General features: G+C 36.6%; 2 protein-coding genes across 2 annotated transcripts; one reads left to right on the top strand and one right to left on the bottom strand.

The window, feature by feature from the left end:
- Positions 1–3,579: 3,579 nt before the first annotated feature.
- On the top strand, positions 3,580–5,859 carry LOC115921728 (putative nuclease HARBI1). The gene is made up of 3 exons (XM_030979770.1): positions 3,580–4,039; positions 4,376–4,512; positions 5,022–5,859. The coding sequence occupies exons 1-3, from the start codon at positions 3,797–3,799 to the stop codon at positions 5,296–5,298; spliced, it is 657 nt and encodes a 218-aa protein (XP_030835630.1). The 5' UTR covers positions 3,580–3,796; the 3' UTR covers positions 5,299–5,859.
- A 246-nt stretch (positions 5,860–6,105) lies between these two features.
- Positions 6,106–8,566, bottom strand: LOC105438531. The gene is made up of 4 exons (XM_030979166.1): positions 8,462–8,566; positions 7,941–8,091; positions 7,334–7,449; positions 6,106–6,993 (listed from the first exon to the last, which is right to left on the bottom strand). Exons 1-4 carry the CDS (start codon positions 8,564–8,566, stop codon positions 6,655–6,657), a joined length of 711 nt encoding a protein of 236 aa, XP_030835026.1. The 3' UTR covers positions 6,106–6,654.
- Between the last annotated feature and the right edge of the window lie 2,658 nt (positions 8,567–11,224).

Raw genomic sequence — 11,224 nt, 5'->3', positions numbered from 1 at the left:
GCCGAACCGCCGAACCGAACGGAAGTTCGCCGAACATGGCACTTCCGAACCGAACCGAACCGAACCGAACACAAAGGCCTGGTTCGGATGTTCGGCAAAAAAAATGTAAACTTTTTTGCAAGCTAATAAACTTTTCATTTTGTACCTAATTTTCATGTTATGATTGCTCATATTATATTTACTTTTTTCCCATTTTCCGCCCTTGTGATTTATGCCTATCCAGTGGCGGGCGCAACTTCACTGGCGCCATTTAAATCCCAAATCCTGACCACGCTACGTCGCGATCGCAAGCCATAAACAAGAATACATGTGCGTGATCAAAACAAGTTCAGCTCAATTTGCTCAAACCCATTGAACAAAATATTAATATTTTAAATGTAACCATATCGGACAAATTCTCCAATATAAAAAATGAAATAAATATATATTATAGTATGGTATTTATTTATTCAGGAAAAATAGGAATTTTATATTTTTCCTATTGAAAATAAAAAATTATAAAAAACAGTTCTTGGCGAGCCTGAAAGTCTATATTCAAGATGGCACCTTTTATGACTCTAACATTAGACAACAACCGTCTCGGAAAATCTTTTAAAAACATCATTTATTGACAAATTGAAAACATGATTCTTTTAAAATTGAAAATAAAACACGATTCAAGACGGAAATACGAATGTAAGTAGTATTTTTCTTCACAAATAATTACGTTTAGAGCAGTTTTTTAATGTGAAATTTGTGGTGGTCGGAAGCAGTGTGCAGAAGTCTTCCGTGCCGGTCAGGCCCGGCAGGGCGGGCGGCCTGCCCAGTCCCGACCGCCATGGCTATAACGCTGCTTGCTTTTAAATTACCGAACCCCGAACCGAACCAAGTTCGGGTGAAAAATTGCCGAACTTTGCCGAACCGAACCGAACACGAACATAGCGTCTGACTTACAGCACTAGTTGAATGGTAGGCCAATGGTGGATGGTGAATGGTAGGCCAATCTACCATTCACCATTGGCCTACCATTCACCATCCACCATTGGCCTACCATTCAACATCCACCACTGGCCTACCATGCCAATGGTGAATGGTAGATTAATGTTACAAAATTTGCATATTTCATATGCAAATTTCAATGGTGTAAATTGTACCATTCATCTACCATTGGTGATTATGCAAATGAGCGTCCAAAAAATTATTATTAGGTTGAATGGTATTTTACTGGTAGATGAATGGTGCCCAATGGTACGTTGCGAGCGTAATGTCAATGGTATCTGAATGGTATTTAAATGGTGTTCGTGAATGGTATCCGTATGGTATTTTCAGTGGTACTTCCGAATGGTATTTAAATGGTGTTTGTGAATGGTATCCGTATGATATTTTCAGTGGTATTTACGAATGGTATACCATTGGTATACCAGTGAACATTTTTTTGTAAGGGCAGCTTCATTAACCACCTATTGATTTCGTCTGAATTTTTCTTCTTTTTATTATTCAATATTTATTTTTATTTATTTCTCCGCACTTTTGTGTGCAGACGATTTCTCAAAATCCACCCACCCAATTTCTTTCAATTTTGACACAGTCATAAAGACGTGACAGAAACATTTTCAAGTTCAACAAATTATCGTGACGTCATAAAGGCGCCATTTTGTGATATTTTCAGAAAATCAACTCATGATCATGGCCCCGTTGCATAAAACTTTTAACGTAGCGTTAAGCCTCTAATTTAGCGGTAAGTCCAGAAACAGCGTTAAATTTAAAGTTAGCGTTAACTTTCCATTGCATAAAGAGTTAACGTAGTTTTTTAGCGGTAAGCACTTCAGAAACAGCGGTAACTTTACTACAGCTATGAAGGTAGCGTTAACTACCATCAATCAATTACGGTAAGCCTTCATTCCAAGATGGCAGCCATACTACATGCCATACAGCACACCGCTGCTCTCCGGAGAGAGAGGGTATTTCGCGATCGGAGGCATCCCTTGGACCTATACGACGACGAACAAATGTTCAAGTAGTATAGGTTCAGCAGGCAGGGATGCCTCCACCTGATCAACAGACTATCCAGAAGGATCCAACATAGTACCCGGAGAAACCACGCATTACCACCAAGCTTGCAGGTTTTTGTCGCCCTTCGTTTTTTCGCCACCGGCTCTGTGATGGACTGCACTAGCTGCATCCATGGCATCCACATCTCTACTACATCTAGAACGGTGCGGAGAGTCGCTCTAGCCCTCGGCGAGCTCCGGGACGAGGTATTTATTCAATTTTTTTAATGTTTTTATGGCATGAATATGATCCAATCTTAGACTTTAAATCCTGTATTAATTATGTTAAATGTGATCATTTCACTTTTCATGGTTGAATTGGCAAGAAAATCACACATTTTTGCCAATATTCATTCCTTAAAATATATACCCAGTACAGTGTTCATGAGGCAAAACCCCATTTCGGTAGATATATGCCTTAATTCGAGATCTTTTATCCATAAATGAACTTTTTAAATAAGTTCTTTCAAGTCTCGATTTACAAAAAAAATAGCCCTGTTGTTGCTATGGCGTCCGTCTACCGTCTGCAGCTAGTCTAGCCCAGCACCCGCGGAGCGATAGCCGACTGGCGTATCGGCTGCGATGGCACCGCAATTTCCCCCATTAACTCTTGGAAGAATCATAATTTTCTCAACCTTATACCAAAAAATATTTAGATGACTAATCTAGATCAATTAAATGGCTTACGGATATATATCAGGGTTACTGAAATCAAATTCACGTAACAGAGATTTTATACAATTGTTGTTAAAGTCACTGTAGTCTCCACCCAAATGCAACGAAACTTTTTTTTGCGACCAGTCCCACATGTGGAAATTCATGTAAGGCACGAAGATTCTGTACTTACCCGAAGGTTTTGAGTGACCGAGTCACAAACTTCGAGTTGGTTTAACACTATAGCATAATAATTTGTCAACACGGTACTGCAAAAGTACTCTCAAAAGTTTTGAAATATACACGAACGGTTTTTTGTAAAATTGTTCACCTCTGCTGATCGCAGGTAGATCTAGAGGCTTAGCTCTCTTTACATCTTCCGATCCTGCGCCCTGCATCGAATTAAACGTGTAGCGAGAATTATCTAAAGTTAGACACTCAAAATTTTGTTGTGAAAATGAAAGACGGCTGTAGCTATGGTGTTGTCAATTTGTTTTCTTGATCGTGCATATTTTTTTTCATATGATCGTGTCTATACCAGTTGTTTCGAGACGTTTACCAAATGATGAATATAAACACTTTCATACTCCTTACTACCTAAAAAATCCATCTTTTTAAGAACAAATCCAGATGTTTTTTTTTTAATTGATAAAGCAAAATTAAAGAAATGAAACGGCTGATTTGTAATAAAAAATGGGCCATTAAATATGATAAAGGATACATAATTAAAAAGTTATCTTGGATTAAAACACGTGATATGGCATCATAGTGGGAGTTTTTTCTAATTTCATCAAATCAGTGCTGTTTATATAATGTCTTATTCATGAATTATATCAATAATTGAACATGAAACACTTGACTAGCTCCCCCTGAAAAAATTCCCTTATCATAACAATTCGTTATAGTGAATCGACTATGATGAGAAATAGTACTATACAATAAAACATCCATGGTATATCAAATTAGATGAAAAATCATTCACTTTTTTTGTTGTTGAATATTAACGCTATTTACAGTCTATGAATTTGAACATTGCCAAAAGTGTGACATATATGACAACAATTTAACACATATTTACTCTTTACCAACAGGTGATCAAGTTCCCGGAAACCATGGAAGAAGTCAGAACGGCACAGGTCGATTTTTTTAACCTCGCTGAAATGCCCAACGTTGTCGGGGCCGTCGACGGGACTCACGTTGAACTGCATGGGGCTCCCCTCGACGACGAGTACATCTATACGAATCGGAAGGGCAAGCACTCCATAAACGTCCAGCTTATTTGTAATGCGAGGTACAAGATTACAAACGTGTGTGCAAGATGGCCTGGGAGCACTCACGACAGCCGAGTATTGAGGGTATGTGACGGTTTTATCAGCATCTCTGATCACTATTATCATCACTGCCAATATCATGATTATCATCCTACTCATCATTGAAATCATTATCACCATCATCATTATCATCATCAATAATCCATTTAGTCTATATTAATAATTTTAATTTTTAATTTAAACAAATTAATGTCACATTGATATTAAAGAAATATATTAAAGTACTATGTAATGTCTGACATCTTTCTCAATTTGTTTGCTATGGACTGAGAGAAGCCCAAACTGTATTTGTTTTGTTTTGTTAATCACATTTTGCAAAGATAATAATAATGATACATTTCTTCATAATTCAATACACAGAACAGTCGCATTGGAGAGCGTTTCGCAGACGGAGAGCTACCTGGCATCTTGGTTGGAGATTCCGGCTACCCCCTCCAGCCTTGGCTAATCACCCCACTACGGGACCCACAAGGCAATGCTGAAAGAAATTACAACAGGTAAGTACTCAATCCATCACGTTTACTCAAATCTTTAAAGTGTTACAAATAATCAGAGAGCCCTTCAATGATTAAAAGTGATGGAATGTATCAGTTTAATAACATAATACCAACTATACTTGTACAAAGTACATCTCAAAATTTGCACATAGATCATAATACCATATACTTTATATACATTTATAAATTATGTTCATTTGAATATAAATAATGTATAAATTAAAAAAGATAAATAAATATTTAGATCTTATAATAGTATATAACTATATTGGTACAAAATGAATACAATTGTAGTTTGAGTCTTTGTTAATGATGTAATAAAGGAAGAAAAGGTCTTGGCAAGATAATAGCATATATTATATCGATATTTACAAATGCTTTTTCTTAAAGGGTAAGTTGGGTTAATTAAGATCCTGAGAGATGTAGCATGTACGATGGCTTGCAAAAATTGATTACTACAGTGTTGGATTATTTATTCATTATAATATTTCTGACTACTATGTATACAGGGCACACTGCAGAACACGTGTCACCATAGAACAATTGAATGGGCAATTGAAAAACAAATTCAGGTGCCTGATGGGACAAGGGATCCAGATGTCTGCACCAAGAGCATGCGACATCATAATTGCCTGTGCCGTGCTCTTTAACATCGCCAAAGACCTTAAAGAACCGGAACAAGCCATCGAAGTGGAACCGGATGAAGTGCCACACCACCCCGCAGATCAGAACCAACTGACTGGCATTGCTCTTCGAGCAGAACTCATCAATAATTACTTTTCATAAATGTCATAACTTGTTTGCAAGCACTATACAGTATATTTAAATGTGAATGCATAGCTTTAATGCTGTATTTTATAACAACAAAATACAGTGATCATAGTTTTCTGACCTCCTAACTAATTTTAGTTGGTTAAGAAACAAGGTTCTGTCAGGTTAAAGATTGACTTGTACCTAACTGATCTATGGAATTTGCAAAACAGTGCAATTTACCATCTTCCCTTAAAGGTGGAGTAGACATTTAAAGGCTGAAAATATAAACATGTGTAAATCTGAGAGTAATCAAATGATAAAACCATCTAAAAGTTCCTCTTAAAAATATCGGAACTTGGAATTGTCTTTGTGGAAGTGTTTCTACTTAGGTTCTAATATTTCAGATACTTGTACTGCACAGTGGTATGTTTTGTGCCAAGTAAAGACTGATTCATTTTCAGTTTGGTTATTGCAAGAGGTGGAATTACGATGTGCACATATTCAAATGTACTCTTCACATGTATTGTTAACTTTGAAAAAGAATTGAATCATGCACTCAACGGAATCTGACAATAAAGTCTTAAAAATTACCAATATTCTTTGTTTCATTTGGATTCTAGGTCACTATCAACTTTAAACAGACAGGAATAATCTGACATAATTGTGATTCATGCCGCACATGACAAAATTAGATTTTGTCTGCAAAATGTACAAATTACCTTCTGGTCAAAATCTAAAATACATTTTTTGCTGAGTGGTCCTCTGTCACATCAGCTTATCTGCTATATGGTAGAAGAGGAAATTCCTGAAAATAGCCTTTGAATTCAGAAGGGAAATTTGTGTATGCACTTATAAACAATCAAAGAAACCTTGTACGAATTCTCTTCTCAATATGCAACCAATGTAAATGCTCCAATAAATGAGTTGCCCTATCCTGCTTCCTTGCTTTCAAAACAATCATGGCGGTATGATGTTGGATGCCCTGCAACCTCTCAATATTTGTTTTATTCACATTAATAAATAGGGAGTTTGAGTAACCTAACCTACTAAGCACAAGCGATCGAATAGCATGGCTACAAGTTTCTTTGGGGAGTATTTTTCTTACCCTACATATATTACACGGATGAAAGTTGAGCGATTTACAAAGTGAAATTGGGAAGACATTGATCATGAGGCATCAATAAAGGCACCAATAATGTTTGGAAGAAGAGAAAGAGATGGAGATGGTTTAGGAGAGAGAGAATGGAAAGGGGGAGGTGAAATTGTACATAGTTTGAAGAATAACAAAAGCGTCTTACCAAATATTGAGCAGGAGAATCTTGATATGTTTGAAGTCAATGGAATCAAATCAAATAACGGTAAATTTTCTAAAAATGAAAAAAAAAAAAATCATTTTGCACAATCATGATTTGATGAAAAGTATTCTGACATCACTGTCAGCATACTTTTCATCAAATCATGATTACTTTTCAACAACTCATGATTTTTTTTCATCACTTCAAGCTTCTCCTGCTCAACTTGCAGGAGACGCTCTTGATACTCTTCGTACGACACCCCGTTAGACTTTTTCACTGTTTTTTTTCCACCAAATTTTGTCTTCATCTTCCCCCTTCTGGGCTCCCTCTCCTCAACCATCTCTACCTCATCCCCCTCCACCTCCTCCTCCACCGCTCCTGCCTCCTCCCCCATGCTCTGCAGAAGCTCCACGGCCCCTGCATTTTGAGACAACTGTGAAGATGAAATGAAAACAAAGCCAAAACTAAATTGTAAATACTATTTCTTTTTTTTGGTCAAAAATTTGAAATGGAAATTGCATGGTTAGGTGTTTTGCTTATTCTCAAGAAATTCAGAGCAGTTGCTCTTTTTATATTAATTAACAAAATATATGTATGACAATTATACATGGAGTAAAATTGTGAAATAAACAATATAACAAATACAGGAAATATTTGATCAAATTACCTTTTCAAAGAAAAAATAAAATTACATTGATAAATTGTAAATTCCGATACACCCTCTACATTTATGTGAGGGTTTTTATGACTCTCCTGTAATAATCAATGTTTACCGGCAGTGTTGAAGCTCCAGTCTCGCTGGACTGAGGCAAGATCCCCTCCTTGACTTGTCTTGTCATGGCACTCAGCACCATCTCATGCCTTGCATTGAAGTCGAATGCTCCTCCCCCTGGAGATTGAGAAGACAAAACAAGAAAAGAAGAAATAGATAACACATTATAGAACTTCTCAAAGATATATAAAAATTTTTTTTTTTTTTTTTTTTTTTTTTTTAAGAATTAAATAAGAAAAATATTGAGAATCATTCAATGACTGTCAATACATTCTTACATATGTATTTAATTTAAACCAAAACAATTACACTGACCTTTAATTAGACTACAGTAGGCATCACAGTGATGATGGCAATTTTAGTGTGATATGTATTTGACATGAAAGATTTGCAGAGTTGCATTGTTGTCAAGATAGACACCTTACCCTGAGCAATGAAAAGATTGCTTAATAAAAAGCACATATTTACTTGGCCTTTAAAAAAATTCTGTTTGAGCTGTGTAATAAATTTCTATGCAAAACTCAAAGACAGATAACAACAAAATAATTGTAAAGTGGCACAGATTTTATTTCACATCGTAATTTTTATTTTTAAGCAAAAAGACTCACCCGTCTTATTGCGGCTGTCTCTATATTTTTTGGCCTTTGACCTGAGGTCGTTCCACAACAACCTCAGGTCCTTGCCCGACCGGTTGGGGCAACCTATGGCTGCCATAGTGATGGCTGCCTCCTCCCACGCCCTTTTCTTCCTCTCCTGCACCTAAATAAAAATAAAGATTGGAGGTAATATTATAGTTTCAGGAACAAGAATGCAATAGCACTCATGCAGATGCACATTTTATGTCATTAAAGTTCTAATCCTTGCAAAAATACGTTTAGACCCTACTAAATGTGAAAAAGAATCATCCCGTAATACTACAAACATTACAAATATTAAATACAATTAAAAGCATCAGTTATATTTGTTTCAGTTTCAAAATGCCCCTTCTATATTTTGCAGTGATTGGTCTCTTCACGCCCCAAATCTGAAGGGGAGGGTCTCACCTCAAAATAAAGTCATTGATTTAGGAGGGAATGTAAGTACCATTATTAGCACGTAAAATTTTATCATATAAATTCAGAAGTCTTACCCGTTCGCTGCAGTTTCCTGCCTTGCCGAATAGGATGGCACATTTTCCCTGAACGAACCTGCATAGATGCTCGATTTGGCAATCGCTGTAGTTTCCTCTCCTCATTGTTTGTTTCTGCAAAGACCAAAGTTACATTAACCTTCAAGTGTTATTCATTCGTTCATTGTTAAGCAATCATTTTTTTTATAAATTTGTTGCTCAACATGGGGGGGGGGGGAGGGGGGGTATAGAGCACCATATTTTTTTAAAAATTAACACCCCCCCCCCCTCCTCTTGAGCAAAATTTATTAAATATTAAAACAAAACAAAATATCGTTAGGGGGGGCCGGGGGCCGGGGGGTTCACGCAAACCCCTGAACCTCTATTTTGACAGAAGTGCAATTACATTATATACGCAACAATATAATCTAGAAGGGTAGACCAAGATCTACATGTACAGTGCCCAATGTCTGTCACAACTGACACAACACACACACTAGCAGGCCTAGCTCATTTGTAGCTGTTGTTAAAACTAAGCTATGGAAAGCACTCGAGTCTTGAACTAAACTAAACTAAGTAAAGCAGCATATTATTCAGCTTTTAGTTTTGGGTCTAACTCAACTTGCCCACATCACTCATTCAATTTAACAACACAGACAGAGTCAGCTTGAATTCGGTTATCATTCTTCTTAGTCTGTCATTCAATGTCAATGACTCATCAAGTTGAAAACCAACTTTAAACCACTTAAACCAGCACCTTAGGCTTAAATTGGTGGCCGCACACGACGACACACCTCGAGTTTAAACACCTTTACGGCGTCTTTTGGAGGAATCCTACCAAGTACCAAGTACCTGCATCAATAGGACTAAGTCAGTGAGCTGAGACTGAGTGAGTGGTTCATTAATAAAATAATAAAATTGCAACTTGAAATCAACTGCTGAACTTAGGTCTAGAAACAGAAAAATAATCAAGGAAAATATATCGAACTGTGACTCTGCATCGTAAGGAGCATTGTTAGTCGTTTGAAATACCATGGATGATGTATTTCGATATTTAAATTAATTAATAGCAGACCAGCTTCGCGGACGTATACAACAAGCAATGTACGATACGCACACACACACAGATACCGTTGAATCGCCCCCAGAACTCCGGGGGAGATTCGCGGGGCCATCCCGTTCGGCACAGCTGCATCAACACACCACACAATTCATCACCGACACCGTAACAAAAACCGTCATTATATTCGATGAAATTTGAAGAGATTCGCACTATTTACGAATTCAACATGACTAACAACAATTCATTTTCATTTCTGAAGTACTGCAGTTTACAAAAGTGGATCGATAAATTATAAAGGCGTAAACTTACGTTAGTTGGGGACGCCATTGCACCACACTGAACTTCGGTTTCTCAGAACAGTAGCAGACGGTCGACAAAAAATAAACATCCCGCTCGCCGATCTGCGCATGCGCCTGCTTGTTTCGATCGATTCAATGACGTTGCTATTATAGTAGCTTACTACTCTTTTTATGCAATGGAAAATGCCAATTATAGTAGCTTACCATTAATTCGCCAGCCAATTATGGTAGCTACTATAATTTCAATTATGGTAAGAAAAAGTTTTATGCAACGGGGCCCATATCTTCATAACAGAAAATCAATTGTGATTGTAAAATGCTCAAAATCATCTCAAAATTATTTTGCATACGTTTCAGGCTATTTTGAGCATTTTATAAAAAATCGCACACACGCACGCGTTTTCGTTCGTCATGGCCGTACGCAACATACAGTTGCCATTTGCTTTCTGTCATGTTATTCCCTATTTTTTTCTAAACAATTTGATACTAAGTTTATCTTTTAATGACCATTAATAACGGAATGAGCATCCATTCAAGATAAATGTCCGTGCGTGCGAGCTCTTGTAAGGCATAGCAAATATGGGCAAAAACATGCATATACAAAATCTATTTAGGATGCCCATTGACCACCAACTTTCTTTTCATATTTGAATAGATTATGAATTGTAGATATGATTTCATGTCTCATTTGTCCTCTAAGTATTTTGTAACATCATTATAAGTGCCTTGGAACTCAAACAAGAATTTGCATAGTATGACGTCAGCATATTTATGGAAAATGGACTGTAATTCTGTAAATATTGATCGATTTTCTTCCAAATTTCGATATGTTGTAGCTGTGGCTATTCCTAACAAGATCAGCGTTCACTAGATTTGATAACAGACACCTAATTCGTCTTCATGACGAATTAAATTTCTCGTTGTTATTTTTTTACGATCAGATAAATAACTTGATGAAAGTTATAAAGGTGTGCCCCTAATACTGTAATATTTCAATTTTTTGTAATAAAATACAATGACTTATAAGCTGCTTTAATTAACAATAATAGATGTTCATGTAAGCAAATGTATAATAATGTACATCACAGATTCATATGAGTGGGACCACTGGCACAAAACAGCAGTTACTCACGGTAAAGAGACACATATCAGATCCAAAGTCACTCCAAATAGAAGAAAAAAATAAAGATCCATCATTGTTCCTGAGGACTAGGTTATTATTCCTTGCAGTTTGTCAGCTTTGAAACGTTGATCATGAAGAAAAATTCGCGAAAAATAAAGCGAAATCACAGAGCAAATTGTAGTTCAAAGTATAATTTTTCTCAAAGTCACTACCAGTGAAACATCATTAACCATACAATTCCACCATTAAAACACCATTGACCATACTTTTCCACCATTGAAACACCATTCACCATACAG

This window comes from Strongylocentrotus purpuratus, unplaced genomic scaffold (assembly GCF_000002235.5).
Source record: "Strongylocentrotus purpuratus isolate Spur 01 unplaced genomic scaffold, Spur_5.0 spur5_scaffold_10, whole genome shotgun sequence".
Lineage (NCBI taxonomy): Eukaryota > Metazoa > Echinodermata > Echinoidea > Camarodonta > Strongylocentrotidae > Strongylocentrotus > Strongylocentrotus purpuratus.
This window is presented reverse-complemented; position numbering and strand designations above follow the sequence as displayed.